This window comes from Marmota marmota, unplaced genomic scaffold (genome assembly GCF_001458135.2).
Source record: "Marmota marmota marmota unplaced genomic scaffold, marMar, whole genome shotgun sequence".
Taxonomy (NCBI): Eukaryota; Metazoa; Chordata; class Mammalia; order Rodentia; family Sciuridae; genus Marmota; species Marmota marmota.
In genome coordinates, this window is record NW_026000005.1 from 36,364,630 (window position 1) to 36,379,476 (window position 14,847).

Sequence of the window (14,847 nt, forward strand, 5' to 3'; positions counted from 1 at the left end):
TGAAATCTAAACTGTGTATTGGGAAATGGAGACTTTGGTTTGTGCATCATTCTTCTTAAATCTGGGGAAGTCAGTAACATCCAGTGAGAAAGCCTTGGAGTTTTTGTTTGTTTTTTGGTACTAGGGATTGAACCTAGGGGTGCTTTACCTCTGAGCCACACCCCCACAAACACTTTTCCCTTTTTATTTTGAGACAAGCTTTTGTTAAGTTGCTTGGGTTCTTGCTAAGTTTCTGAGGCTGGCCTTTAGCTTGAGATCCTGCTGCCTCAGCCTCCAGAGCCACTGGGATTACAGGTGAGCACCCTGGGCTCTTAGTCAAAGCAAATAGCTATCTGGACTACAACCCATTAGTCAGAAAATGTTTTGCCAGAGAAGAGATATGTGAGACCTTCACTCTCTTTGGTGGTCATGGGATCTCTGAGGTGAGGTAAATTATGGAAGATAAAATATTCTGGCTCTGGAGAAGGGGATGTAGCTCAGTAGCAGAGTGCTTGGGGTGCTTGCCTAGAATGTGTGAGGCCCTTAGTTGATCCCCAGCACTGGAAAAAAAAAATTCTGGCTTATACTCAAGAGAGAGCTGCAAACAATTTTGTTTTCAAGTTCTCCAAGCCTTTGATTATCTGTGCGTTGGTAGCCTGGAGCAGGGAGAGGGGCAGTGTTTGACTTTATTATGTCTGCTCCATTCCAAGGTCCCCCAACGGGAAGCCCTCAGTTCTAAAGCTGCTGACGAATGTTAAGATAAACAAATGAAGAAGTGCAGTTCTTGAATCCAGCTGATCACAGTTTGACTTGAAAATAATTATGTAAAATCTAATATTTGTTTATTAAAACAAAGGACTGGGTGTATGGCTCAGTGGTACAGCATGTGTTTGATTCCTAGCACCTGAGGGGGGTGGGAGGGGGAGAGAGAGAGAGAGAGAGAGAGAGAGAGAGAGAGAGAGAGAAAGCTTGCAGTATTTTTTTCTTTCATACCCATATTGTTATATGCTTTACCCATGGGGAATGAGGGCAGTTTTGGCTTAGAACATTTTTTTTCTTCAAACTACAGGTTGCAACTCATTAATGGGAAGGTGAGATGGGAAGTCAACAGTGTATAGCAACCAGCATTTTTATCAAACATAAGGTCAAGTACTAATTTCATGACCATGCATGTGTGTGTTTGTGTGTGTGTGTGTGTCTGTGTGTGTGTTGGAAATAAAATGCAATTCCTAATATGGGTAATGGTTAAAAAAGCTTAAACAACACTAACTTAAATCATTTAAAGACATCCCTGGGGCTGTAAAAAGAGTTGCAAAACATCATTGCTTGGTGTATGATGATTAAAATCAGTGTTTTGTCCTTAAGGGAGGGAGCTGGGAAGTGGTTGCTGGGTACACAGTGTGCCACAGCAGGATATTGACAAAGTGGCACTGAATCCTGTTGTTCTTATCCTCAAAAAACATGAGCTAACATAAATGCCTTTCACAATTTTGGCTGCTGTGTGACTTTACATGACCTAACACCTGTCTTATTATTTCAAATTTAGGATGGTCTACATAGCATAAAAGTCATTCTTTAGATGCCTTTATGACACTAGTTGTCTCCCAACTCTGTTTTCCTTCACTGACATAATCATTGAAATTTTACCTGGGCATGAGGCCACTTAGTTAAAGACTCTATTTCCTACTTCCCTGGAGCCAGGTAGATCATATCAACTAAACACTGGCCAGGGCAAGATGTGCAGAAGTGATTAATGCAGACTTAGGGTCAGGCCCTTAAATGGAAGAAGTGTGTCCTCCCTGCACCCACCCCCCACCGCCCATTCTGCTTCCTTATCTGGAACCACAGGTACAAAAACAATCATAGGGATGGAGAAGTAACAAAATAGGAGGCACCTGGGTTCCTGACAGATATTGTCATACCAGCCCTGGATTATTACACAAGCAAGAAATTAAACTTGTTTGTTGTTTAGCTCTTGTTATTTTGAGTTTCTTTTATAGCAGTTTAACATATATCCTACCTAGTACCCTCTTCTCTTGCCTTGTTAGTTAAATGTCTGAGGATAAAGTACATAGACATTTAGTATATCTGATTTTTATTTATTTATTTTACAGTACTGGGAATTGAACCCAGGGCTTTATGCATGCTAGGCAAGCGCTCTGACACTGAGCTACATCCCCAACCCCATGGTGCACGGACTTTTTTTTTTTTAATATTTATTTTTTTAGGTGTAGATGGACACAACACAATGCCTTTATTTTTATGTGGTGCTGAGGATCGAACCTGGGCCCCACCCATGCTAGGCGAGCGCTCTACCGCTGAGCCACAATCCCAGCCCCAATGGACTTTAAATCACACTTCCACACAGAGAGTGTTTGCTTTTATGTCTGCACTCTGACACCTAGCAGGCTGAAGATTAGATAGGTCAGAAAAAATAATTCTTGTCAGTAACATATGATGCTTAGATTAGTTAAACCACATTGGGAAAACAATTTAAGTATAAAAATGGTCAAATATTACCAATTTCATGTTTTAATCTAAAAGAATGGATGCTGAATTTCATAAATGGTACTCTCAGAATTTATGAACACTGAGCTCTTCAGTAACTGTTCTCTTTTTTAAAAAAATATTTTTTAGTTGTAGATGAACATAATCTTTATTTTATTTATTTATTTTTATGTGGTGCTAAGGATCTAACCCAGTGCCTCACACATGCCAGGCAAGCACTTTACCACTGAGTGACAACCCCAGCCTAGAAATTGTCCTTTTAAGGGGCCGGTGCCAAAGCTGAATCCCCATGGCAGAGGACCCTTAAGTGCACACCTGGATAGAGTCTCCAACATGTCATTAGCTTTGACTTCAAGTTGTGACCAGAGATTCTGACAAATCTTGAGCAATAGGATTAATCTAGTGAAATGACTTGTAACAATCTTAAAAGAAACAAGTGAAATCAGTGAGTGATGGCGGTTAGCCATACTTTGTTCATAGACTTTGAGAGGAGAAAAAAGAGTCACATAATTACATGACTTAAATCCATGGGTGTAAGCTACAATATCAACTTTTTTTTTTTTAATGGAGCTCAAGTGTCCCATTAGTCAGAGGTATTGTAGATAAGAGTCTCTTTTCCAGCTGGGCACAGTGGCAAACGCCTGTAATCCCATCGGCATGGGAGGCTGAGACAGGAGGATCTGAGGTCAAACCCAGCCTCAGCAAAAGCAAGGCACTAAGCAACTCAGTGAGACCCTGTCTCTAAATAAAATACAATGTAGGGCTGGGAATGTGGCACAGGGGTCAAGTGCCTGAGTTCAATCCCTGGTACCCACCTCAAAAAAAGTCTTTTTTCCTGGTTCTTGGTTCCTATGACAGTGTGGTTATATGGCAGATGGCTTGTATGTTACAGGTTCAATCTTTTTTTTTTTTAAGTATTTATTTTTTAGTTGTAGTTGTCATATCTTCATGAATCTCATTGGCTAGATGCAGCAGTCATATCTGCCAGACCCATTTCTGACTTTAGCTGCTGCTACAGTGGACAGGGGCCATGAGCCCACTTCAAGGCACAGCCTCAGCATTTCTGAAAGACTAAAGACTAAGAGACTGGTTCCTCATTTTCTTTGTCTTTTCTTTCTTTCTTTCTTTTTTTTTTTTTTAGTTGCTGATAGACCTTTATTTTATTTATTTATGTGTGGTGCTGAGAATCAAACCAAGTGCCTCACACATGCCAGGCAAGTGTGTTACGCTAAGCCCCAAAGGCACTCGACCATTGAGCCACATCCCCAGCCCTATTTTCTATTTTATTTTAGAGACAGGGTCTCAATGAATTGCTTAGTACCTTGCTGGTTGCTGAAGCTGGCTTTATACTTGAGATCCTCCTGCCTCAGCCTCCCAAGCCACCAGGATTACAGGCATTCGCCACCTGGCCTCGCCCTCACTTTCAATTGTAGCCTAGCTTATCTCTCCATTCTGGAGGGCAACTGAACTCTTGAGCTTATTTCCTCTGTTAACTTATCCCCATGCCTAGATTTATGGGGGGATAGAGTCACCAACTCAAAAGAAGAGGATATAGCTCTCAGTAGTAGCGTGCTTGCTTAGCATGTGTGAGGCCCTGGGCTCAATTCCTCACACTACCAAAATAATAATAATAATAACAACAAAAAGGGAGAGAGAAAGAGAGAGAGGGAGAGAAACAACTACCCCATACAGGAGGAGTCAGAGGCAGTTAAGCAGCAAAGTATGCTGAGGTTGGAAAGACTCAAACTGGGGCTCCTAAAAAAGCAGCAACCAATCTAATATGCCCACACTTCATTCAAGAAACATTCCAGATACATTAAGAATATTCTAGCTAGTGTTTTCCAAATGTGGTGCATGGGTAATCTGTGTCAGAACTCCTTCATGTGCTGGCCGTGGTGGCCAAAGCCAGTAATCCCAGCGGCTCCGGAAGCTGAAGCAGGAAGATCCCAAGTACTAAGCCAGCCTCAGCAATTTAGTGAGGCCCTAAGCAACTTAGCAAGACCCTGTCTCAAAATAAAAAAAATAAATAAATAAAAAGGGTTTAGGATGTGGCTCAGTGGTTGAGTGCCCCTAGGTTCAATCTCCAGTACCAAAAAATAAAATGAATTATTTCACGTGCTTCCTACTGATTCAGAAGCTCTGGGCCCCAGAATCTGCATTTTAAAATAGTTCCGTAGTGATTTGGCTTCACATACAAGTCTGAAATCTCTTACAGACACTGTTAGGTGTTGGCACCTGACACAGAATAGACATGGTCCCCAACTCCCAAGTATATTTATGTGTGCAGGGGTTGCAGAGCTGATTACAGTGAGGTGCTATGGATGCTGGAAGAGAGATGGCATAGAAAGTGCGCCTCGCTCAGAATGAGAAGAGTCAGAGAAGTCTCAGAGGAAGGCATCAAAGCTGAGACCTGGAGGAGGGATCTGTAGTTCTGGAGAGGGATCTGCACTGCAAAGAATTATGAGAGCTGTCAGCTCCTGAAGAGTAGGTAAACCTTGGACATGAATGAAATGGCCAGCGGGAGGGCGTGGAATGAGAATCTGGCCAGAGACCAAATTGTGAAAAGCCTGATTCCAGACTATCCCAGCCAGCCCTTGTCCCCAAAAGAGCATTTGTCCTCGCCGTCACCGTTCCTTCCGCTCATCCCTGAGGACTGAGAAAGATCCTTCCCGGAGTTACCGCAGAGCTCAGGATCCCAGACCGGTGCGCGGCAACCCACGGACCTCAGACTGGAACCCAACTCCTGGACCTGCACGGCGAGAGGCGGGGCTCTGATGGCTCTCTCCCGACTCTGCCCAGAAACTGCGCGGGCCGGACGGGGGCCGCACTGCGTGATGACGTCATCGCGCCCGCGCGCGCCCAAGGAAGAGTGGGAGCGGTGGACCGGCAGCCCAGAGGCTCTGGTAACGCAGGCTGGGAGGGGGAGAGGAAGGGGCGGGACCGGGAGCCCCCTCCTGAGTGCAGGGTGGTGGTCCCGATCCGGAGTGAGGGTCCTAGGGAAGCTCAGCCCTCGCTTCTTACCCCGGCAGGCTCCGCCCGGCCCGGCAATGGAGTTCCCGGACCTTGGGGCTCACTGTTCCGAGCCGAGCTGTCAGCGCTTGGGTGAGAGGCGGAGGGCGCGGGGAGGCAGGCGGAGCAGAAAAGGGCTTGGGACTGCAGGTGGGGTGAGAAGGGAGGGGTACGGGGCTGGCAATGTCAGAGAAGGGCGGAGCTCGAAGTTGGGGGCGGTGGCGAGGGGGCGTGGCAAAAGGTAGTGGACTAGGGAAGGGGTGCAGTGTGTTGCCAATAGGGTGGCGTTTTTCTTCCCGAGTGGCAGCCTTGAGTGAGAAGAAAGGACAGCCAGGTCCTGCTAGACCTACAATCCGATCCACTTCCTGCAGATTTTCTGCCGCTCAAGTGCGATGCCTGCTCAGGCATCTTCTGTGCAGACCACGTGGCCTACGCCCAGCATCACTGTGGATCCGCTTACCAAAAGGTGAGGGGGCGATCGTGAGGGTGAGAGGGGGCAGATGGTGAATGCATTCAGAATCTCAGAATCTGCCATACATTTTCCCTGTTATTGTCTTTTTGAGGCTCAATACTGGGGAACATTGGGTTTTCTTGTGCACTAGTGGGGGGGTGTATCAAAGTTCTTTCAGGATCAGAGATTTGTTGCACTGGGAGTGGGCCACAGACTGACTCCTGCCCCTTGACTATAGGATATCCAGGTACCTGTGTGTCCCCTGTGTAATGTACCTGTGCCTGTGGCCAGAGGGGAGCCCCCTGACCGGGCTGTGGGAGAGCACATCGACAGAGACTGTCGCTCTGATCCAGCACAGCAAAAACGCAAGGTCAGTGATTGAAGGGTTAACCGTGATCCAGCTGGGATTACCAGTGCCTGCAAATCTAAACAGTGAACTCCAGTGATGGGGCTGGAGAAGGGGTAGAATCTCAGACTTAAACTTTTCCAACTCACCTCAGATCTTCACCAACAAGTGTGAACGCTCTGGCTGCCGGCAGCGGGAGATGATGAAACTGACCTGTGAGCGCTGTGGCCGAAACTTCTGCATCAAGCACCGACACCCACTGGACCATGATTGCTCTGGGGAGGGGCACCCAACCAGCAAGGCAGGGTAATTGTTCAACTGATTCGATCTCTATTACTACAAATTGGGAAGCTTCAACCCTGTCCTCATTGGCCAAGGGAATCTTTTAGCTTCTTTTTCAAACTAGAGGAACTCATTTTCTGATTTCCTGGGTAAGGCATGTTCTTAGAGGCATGCCAAGACTAGTTTCCCTACAGACTTGCTGCCATTTCCAGATCACAAGGTCTGGCTTCTTCTGCAAGCACCATTCCTAGCCCAAGTCGGACCTTACCTTCCTCTACTTCTCCCAGCAGGTAGGCTTGCCCATTTCTCCCCTCCCCTTTTTCCCCTTCACATCTCTGATCTCAGCCTCTTATATGTCTGCCATAGAGCCACAACCCAATCTCCGTCCCGGACAGTCCCTCCAGTGATTACTTTGCAGAATGGCTTGGTGAGTTGGGCAAGGTTGGATGGACAGAAGCAAACCCAGGTAGAGAGTAATGTCCAAGGAAACTTGTCTTATATCTTCCTTTGTAGAGTGAGGATGAGGCTCTGCAACGTGCCCTGGAACTATCTCTGGCAGAGACCAAACCCCAAATCCCAAGGTATCTATCTACTCTGGTGAAAGAGAGAGAGTAGGACATAGGCAAGGTTTCAGTCTGGAGGGAGGGGAGACCTCTCTGACCCAATACAAGATAATAAGAAATTGGGCTCAAGATAACTTTTGACCAGTTCTTTCATTGTCTTTATACAATGGGGACAATACTGGCATCCATCCTGGATTGCTATGAAGACTGCAGTAATACCTAGAGGTGCTCAGCACCATGATGCCTAGCAGACTGGATGATTGAATTTTAGATATTACTGTCATCCAACTCAAGTTGTTTCTCTTAGTTCTCAGGAGGAAGAAGACTTGGCTTTAGCTCAAGCACTATCTGCCAGTGAGGCAGAATACCAACGGCAGCAGGTATGAGGATAGTGTGATAAATATGAGGCCCTGAGCTAGTAGGGAGTAAGAAGCTGTGTATAGGGGGTATTCCTCCAAGTGCTGGAGAGTGCTGGGATGATGGTTATCCTTTTGCTTTCAGTGTGACCCCAGCCCATGCTAAGTTCTGAAATGAGGCCTTTCCTCTTTTTTCCTTGACTTTTGTACCCTCTCTCCCCCTCCTCCTCCCCCTCCTTGCTCCAGGCGCAGAGCCGCAGCTTGAAGCCGTCCAACTGCAGCCTGTGCTAGGGTCCTGGGCTTGGGGAGGGAGGCTCAGCTGAGAAGGACTGTGGCCCTCACACCTCCAGGGTACACAGAGAGAGGAGGCGCACAGCAACCTAGAGTGCAGAGAGAAGCAGAAGTGAGGCGGAGGCCGCTCCCAGGAGCACCAGAAGGCTTGCCGAGCTGAGCCTATGAAAGGTCCTGCTAGCTCTTCTGCTGCAGGAAAAAAGTAACTGAGAACCATTTTCTGGTTGGGCCCTTGGTGGGTGCTAGCCAAGCCCCACTCTCAGCCCCCTTCATTATGTCATCCCCTTGCCTGGGGGCTGCCCCACATAGGTAGTGGGCAGGGAGGGGCCTGGAAAGAATAAAGACCTTGGCAGTTAATAAGATATCCAAGTGATGTGTGTCTTTTCCTTCTCTAACCAAGACAGTAAATGTCAGAAATGCTCTGTTAAGAACAGAGGTCCCTCACAATTCCCCACAAAGCCACAGTGATCTCGCACATGCCACACATTTATTTTCCCAAAAAGTGCTTTTCTAAAAGGCCCCTTTCCCTCATAACAGCTAGCACCAAACCCCTGACCAGGATGAAATAAGCCAGGGAAAAGGGACACATCTTATTCCCCTGAGTTAGTGTGTGAGAGGGAAGAAACCACAACTTTTGTCACTGTGCCATGGTCTGGGGCTTAGTGTCTTCAGAGGCTTCTTCTTGTCCCTGTTGCTGCAGCTGCCACATATCAGCATATACCCCGCCTCGGGACAATAGTGCCTCATGCCTGGGGTGAGGAAGCAAGTGTAAGCACCAACCGTAAGTTTCACTGTAGAGAAAGTGGGATGAGAGGAAAAAGGGGACAGGCAAGGGACCACCCCCCTAGAAGCCCCTCCCCTGTTCATCCTCACCGTCCTCTCTCCACGATGCAGCCATCTTTAATGACAAGGATCTGATCAGCATTGACCACAGTGGAAAGCCTAAAAAAAACTCAGAGATCAGTTATCTGCCACTGCACCAGAAGTGGCACACACTGCCAGCACCCAGGTCTGGTAGTCCTGTACCTGTGTGCCACCACGATGGTGGTGCGGTTGGCGCACACTTTGGCCAGAGAAGCCTGGATGGCCCTCTCATTAGACGTATCCAGGGCTGAAGTTGCCTACAGAGAGGGTCTGGGTAAAATGTCCCTGCCACCCAAAGATCCCAATGGGAGGAGGATGCAGGCTGCTTGCTACCCGAGGCTCAGGAAATAAAAGAGTTTGGGCTTGAGAACCATAAAGGGTTTTGGTGAAACAGATGGGTGATGCCTATGGCAGGTGGGAAAATGCCTAGCAGAAGTGGCTTGGGCACAGAGAGGGAGAACAGAGGGAAGAAGGGTGCTGGGCCTCACCTCATCCAGCAGAATGATGTCTGGAGCTTTGAGAATGGTGCGAGCAATGGCAACTCGCTGCTTCTCCCCACCGCTTAGCTTCAGTCCCCGCTCACCCACCTGGGTCTCGTACCCTGTGGATATGCCCACCTCCCTCAAGTCACATATAATAAACTTAGTATCTGTAACCAGAGATCAGAAGCATTAAGAGGACTACACTGGGCAGGGGAGGGGACTCTGCAGAGGTACCTCACCTTCAGGGAATGTCATGATAGCATCATGGATGCCTGCAGCCTGTGCAGCAGCCTCTACCTCGTTGTTCCCTGCTGTGACACGGCCATAACGGATATTGTTGGCAATAGTGTCATTGAAGAGGACAGTATCCTGGGGCACAACTCCAATGTGGGATCGGAGAGAGGTCTGGGTCACCTGGGGCCAAAAGACTGTATATCACACCCTGTGAGATCCCCTAGGCCTGGGATGTAGAATGGGATGGCAGGAAGCACAAGGGCTAAGAGGTCCAAGATTGGAATCCTGCCATCACCACTGCAAATGCTAGCTGGGTGGGCAAATCATTCACCCTCTCTCACCTCTCTCCATCCATAGAAATAAATATGCTGCCACTGCTTTGCTTTCCTGGACCACTACAGAAGATGTGTATCATGTATTCTATACACAGGCCTCTAAATTATGGTCTTGTCCCCAGCAACCTTACCTGTGAAATGTCCTGCCCATCTATTCGGATACAGCCAGAATTAATGTCATAGAAACGAAACAGAAGGCGCAAAATTGTGCTCTTCCCTGCCCCAGATGGGCCCACCTGTTGCATTGGAAACACAGGGAAACACTCAGGTCCACCCAGGTCTTTTAAGGCTCCAACAGGCAACCAAAACCCATGAAGTCTATCACATTCATTCCTGTTGCATTATAACAAGGCTCTGACTCCTAGTCCGGGTCATGAGCCACAGGCACTGAATGAGAGAAGCTCAAGAAGTATGAGCCAAGTGGCTGGGTGTCTTCTCACCAGGGCCAGTGTCTGTCCAGGCATCACAGTGAAGGACACGTCCTGCAGGGTCTCCCGCCTGCAGAGAAGTATGGGAGGGGTCAGCAGGCTATTCCAGTTACTAGAGCCACTACCGGGTGCTGCCCTCCCCCACCTAGGCTCTCTTCCTTGGTAGTGGTAAGCTGCAAAGCCAAGGTTCAGAGCAGGACCAGGGGCAGGAAGGCAGTGTGCAAATGGATAAGGGGAAAGGAAAGAAGGCAAAAGAGGAGGGCTTACCCATTAGCATAGCTGAAGTGCACATTCTCAAACTCAATCTGGCCCTTTTGAAAGTGAAGGGGCCCTGCTCCAGGAAGGTCCTTCACCTGGCAGAGTGCAGCCAATGAAAAACTCTCCAGACACAAGAAACAACCCAACAAAGCCCCACTCCTCTCTCCACTCACTTCTGTCTCCTCTTTCAGCAGGTCAAACATGTTCTCCATGTCAATGAAGTTGGTCTGGATCATCCTGCAAGAAGGGTGAGGGTTGGGGTTCCTCTGAGGAGCTGGGAAATAGCAACACACACATCAAACAGGTGAGAGCCAGCAATTACCTGTAATAGGTGCCAAACCAGTTGAGGGGCATGTATAGTTGGATGATGTAAGTGCCAAAGAGCACAAAGTCCCCAACCTGTGGAGACCCAGGGAAGCCGACAAGTTATAGGGGGTCTGCAGGTTGCTCTTCCTGTTGCCCTGCCCACTTCCCATTCATGGGCCTGGAGGCTCAGACACAGGCCCCAGGCCCCAGGCCCCTCTCTTCCCTGACCCCATTCTCTTTTTCCAGATTCTGCCTCACCTGTAGCTTCTGCTCACTGACAAAGTATGCACAAAGGAGGGAGCCAGCAAGGAGACCAAGTCCAATAACCAAGTTCTGGGTCTGATTCAGAAAAACCAGTGAAGCGCTTGACTTCCACTCCAAACCCTGAAGGTAATGACACAGGAGCGAGGAATGTCAAATACACGCTGACTGCTGGGAGCCATTAGCCAAGTAGGTATGACAATTTCCTTGCCAGCGTACCCCATGTTGCAGTGACATTGAATGTAGGTGACCTTGCTCAAGGACCAGGGCGGATTAGGGTGTTCTGGGTTTAAGATAATCGTGTTTAGGGCATTCCCAGTTTAGGTTCCAGGTTTAAGGTTTAAGATTATTCCTGCTGGGAATAGGGTGTATCCTGCTGCCTGAGTTCCCCTTGAGTTCTCACGGGCCACCAAATGCCGCAGTCTGGCTGGGCACAAAATCACGAGCCACCACACAGCTTGTAGATTCAAACAGCAACTCTTTATTCCTGAACTCACACCAGCCGTCTACAATCACGTTCTGGGGAAATCCACGTTCTCTCCCAAATTCACCTTCACTGGGCTTCTGTCTCCCAAAATATACTGTCTGAATCCCGTGAGAACTCAAGGGGAACTCAGGCAGCAGGATACACCCTATTCCCAGCAGGAATAATCTTAAACCTTAAACCTGGAACCTAAACTGGGAATGCCCTAAACACGATTATCTTAAACCCAGAACACCCTAATCCGCCCTGGTCCTTGAGCAAGGTCACCTACATTCAATGTCACTGCAACATGGGGTACGCTGGCAAGGAAATTGTCATACCTACTTGGCTAATGGCTCCCAGCAGCTGACCATCACCAAATCCCAACTTTCGATCTCACCACCTGGACTATACTACTCTCAGCCCTGACAATACCCAGATGACCAGCCTGCTGCTCTTAGGAGGCCATACCTCACATCCTCACCTGATACTTTATGATGGCCTCTTGGTAGCGCTCCACTTCATAACCCTCAGCGTTGTAGTACTTCACCTGATGAAGTCAAACAGCACACAGCGCTCAGGTCACTCATCCCGATTTCTAATCCCCCTTCCTGATTCCAGATATCAATAACCCTAGGTCCTCATCACCCCAGTGGTCTTAGCCACCCTCTTCCATATTTCTGTGCCTCTCATCACTGCCCCTGAGGCCTCCCTTACTGTCTCGAAGTTTAGCAGAGAGTCCACTGCTCGTGCCCGCGTGGCATTTTCCTGTGTGTTCATGGCACGGCGAAACTTAGTTCTCCACTCAGTGACCACGATAGTCAGGACTGGAGGGTGACAGGGTAAGGGGCAGGGAGAATAAGTCATCATCCTCAACAACAAAGACTAAGCGTCAATGTCCACTACCTGCCATACATACTAAACCTATACTAGGGCCCTGGGACCCAGACTCAAGAGGAAGAGAGCCTTAAGCTTGCTGAGGAGAGGAGCTTCGTGTAAGATATCTTTGCAGCTTACTCAAAGGCCTATGAGTGGAAAACCTCTTGAGGTAAAGGCGAAATGCATTTTACTGCATAAATGAGTTTCTCCTTGACCTGAGGCCACTGGAGGGACCTAATGTGACAAGGATGTCCCTCCCTGGTCCTTCATCTAGGGTGAACTAAGGTTCAACGTGACAGAGCAGGAAACCTGCCCACCATGCCAGGAAGAGCCATATCCTAATCAAGTCCACCAATCCTCAGCCTCCCCACAGTGGGTAGTGATGCTCATGCCAAGGAAGCCCTAGATATTTCAGAGAGATGGTTTCACCCAGCAGTACTCACTGAGGTAAAGACTCATGCACAGAAACACAATGAGGCCAAACCAGGCATTGAAGAACATGCTGAAGTAGATGATGCCAATGATGATGTCAGCCAGCGTGGGGATGATGTTGAACACCAGGTAGCTAAGAGGGCAAGTCAAGCGACAAAAGGTTGGTGGCTTACACCCAGCAACCCTACCTCTAGGAGTTTTAGTGTAGTGTTTTGTTTTCAACAGCAACAGACTGGAATCAATCTAAATGTCTTTCAAGAGATACACAGCTAAATAAACCATGGCATGCCCAAATCACAGAATTCTCTATAAAGTTATCAGTTATGGTGAGTAGCGGATATCTTCATGCACGGATGAAAATATACCCCCATGAGGTTTTGTTAAAGGAACTCTTAAGAACAACACCTATGTCCTAAAAACCTGATTTAGGAAAATTTTCCACAGTATATTAATTCTGTGAGTCTGCACAGATATAACTGAGATGTCTTCTTGTCTGCATTAAGTTATTATGACAGCAGTGTATATATCACCCTTATGATTTATAAAACAAAACATAAACCAAGTGAGAGGGGTAGCAGCTCAAGCAAGGTCTATTATGATAGCTCCTCTACCTCTGCTTCAGGGTCCCACCCTCCCAATGCCCTTTCCACTCGTGTGGCACCTGAGCAACCCTGTGACACTGGATGTGCCCCGGTCAACAATCCTCAGCACCTCCCCAGTGCGGCGACTCAGGTGCCAACGCAGTGATAACTCGTGCAAGTGGGAGAAGAGGCGTAGCTCCACACGACGCGATGTGAACTGCTGCACCCGGATCCACAGGAACGTGCGCAGGTTGCTCACAAAGCCTAGGGAGCAGGGAAGCCTCAATACGGCTTGAGGCTGAGGGATGTCAGCCCAACACTAAGATATGAAAGGTCTAAAAGCACAGAGGGACCTGGGAAAGGAATCCTCAGTGAGGCACAGGGGTAAGGGAATGCCTATGGGAGGGATTGATGCCAACCAGGATGAGTACAGGGTCCCACACACCTGTACTGCCAGTGCCACCACCCTGGAGGAACTTGAGGAAGACATAGGTGGTAACAGTCCAGGCCAGAGAACTCCAAGGGGCATTCTTAGTCAGCAAGTTCACTATGGAAAAAAAAAGGTCACTTGGGCACCTGGGATTTGCTTCAGGCAAAACTGCCCCAAGCTGTCCTTTTCTGACCACCTAGCTCCCACTGTCCCACCTCCCTCTGTCCCATCTTCCTAGGTAAGAGCCACCTCATCCACCAGGCTAAGGAAGAACCAGCAGGCTAAGCTGTATTCCTTCTACCCCTCACCAATGTCTCTATAGAAGATGGGGACCAACACATTGAGTGCTCGGTCCAAGCCCATGAGCCCCAGACAGATGAGTACAACCAGCTGCAGAGCTGGACTCCCCTTAGGCCATAGGTAGCCACTCAACAGGCGAAGCTTCCTGCCAAGGTCTCGCCAAGTAGACTGTTCTGTCGATCCAGCCTAGGATAATAACACACAGAGGAGAGAAGCTCAGAGATAAAGAAACTCACTAGCCAAAAATGTTCCATGGAAAAATGTATGGGTATATAGCTCCCAAGTGTCTGAGCAATCCCTTATGGGATTAGAAAGCTACTACTGGGTCACAAATTGATGTTTGGGAAAAGAACTAACTCTTTATGGGGAGAGGGAATGATGACAGGGAATTAAATAAAGATAGACATCTGGATTCAGAGGACTTGGAGATGTAGGTCAGCGGTAGAGCACGTTTAGCATTCAGGAGACCCTGGGACAGAAACCCAGAGTGCATACACGCATGTACACAACACACACACATCTCAGGACTCAGGAGATAAGGTGTACCTGGTTCCTTTCTACATCTTGGTCTTCTTCAATAACCTGCAAGGTGTAGGACTGGGGACGAAGTCCAGGGGCCCAGAGCCCCAGGACAAACAGCCCTCCAGAAACCACATATCTCAGGACCCACAGACCAAACTGAACCTAAAATGAAATGTGCACAGAATGTGAATGACACTAAAATCTCGTTGACTACTTCTCATAACACTGAGCCCTCCTCAGGAGCCCAGCACCTAACAGGCTTAAAAAAAAAAAAAAAAAAAAAAAAT

General features: G+C 48.1%; 2 protein-coding genes across 4 annotated transcripts in view; one reads left to right on the forward strand and one right to left on the reverse strand.

The window, feature by feature from the left end:
- The first annotated feature begins 5,252 nt into the window (after window positions 1-5,252).
- On the forward strand, window positions 5,253-8,142 carry Zfand2b (zinc finger AN1-type containing 2B). Of its 3 annotated transcripts, none has more exons than XM_015481422.2 (10): window positions 5,256-5,390; window positions 5,517-5,589; window positions 5,868-5,962; window positions 6,186-6,317; window positions 6,448-6,599; window positions 6,770-6,865; window positions 6,942-7,002; window positions 7,089-7,156; window positions 7,446-7,518; window positions 7,845-8,142. In XM_015481422.2, the coding sequence occupies exons 1-10, from the start codon at window positions 5,262-5,264 to the stop codon at window positions 7,899-7,901; spliced, it is 936 nt and encodes a 311-aa protein (XP_015336908.2). In that variant the 5' UTR covers window positions 5,256-5,261; the 3' UTR covers window positions 7,902-8,142. The 3 variants fall into 3 exon arrangements, with proteins under 3 accessions (XP_048664546.1, XP_015336908.2, XP_015336909.2); XM_015481423.2 differs by having other exon boundaries at window positions 5,258-5,390; window positions 7,741-8,142; XM_048808589.1 differs by lacking the exon at window positions 6,770-6,865 and having other exon boundaries at window positions 5,253-5,390.
- Window positions 8,143-8,255: 113 nt separating this feature from the next.
- The window catches only part of Abcb6 (ATP binding cassette subfamily B member 6 (Langereis blood group)), an 8,486-nt gene continuing 1,894 nt past the window's right edge, over window positions 8,256-14,847 (reverse strand). Inside the window, exons 2-19 of the mRNA XM_015481004.2 lie at window positions 14,585-14,722; window positions 14,047-14,224; window positions 13,754-13,855; window positions 13,389-13,572; window positions 12,739-12,860; window positions 12,134-12,243; window positions 11,901-11,966; window positions 10,951-11,076; window positions 10,709-10,785; window positions 10,560-10,623; window positions 10,396-10,481; window positions 10,141-10,198; window positions 9,832-9,936; window positions 9,371-9,545; window positions 9,138-9,250; window positions 8,812-8,906; window positions 8,659-8,727; window positions 8,256-8,534 (exon numbers count right to left, since the gene is read on the reverse strand). Of these exons, the coding sequence (XP_015336490.1) occupies window positions 8,423-8,534; window positions 8,659-8,727; window positions 8,812-8,906; window positions 9,138-9,250; window positions 9,371-9,545; window positions 9,832-9,936; window positions 10,141-10,198; window positions 10,396-10,481; window positions 10,560-10,623; window positions 10,709-10,785; window positions 10,951-11,076; window positions 11,901-11,966; window positions 12,134-12,243; window positions 12,739-12,860; window positions 13,389-13,572; window positions 13,754-13,855; window positions 14,047-14,224; window positions 14,585-14,722 (1,980 nt within the window). The 3' untranslated portion in view covers window positions 8,256-8,422. The remainder of the gene's footprint in view (window positions 8,535-8,658; window positions 8,728-8,811; window positions 8,907-9,137; window positions 9,251-9,370; window positions 9,546-9,831; window positions 9,937-10,140; window positions 10,199-10,395; window positions 10,482-10,559; window positions 10,624-10,708; window positions 10,786-10,950; window positions 11,077-11,900; window positions 11,967-12,133; window positions 12,244-12,738; window positions 12,861-13,388; window positions 13,573-13,753; window positions 13,856-14,046; window positions 14,225-14,584; window positions 14,723-14,847) is intronic.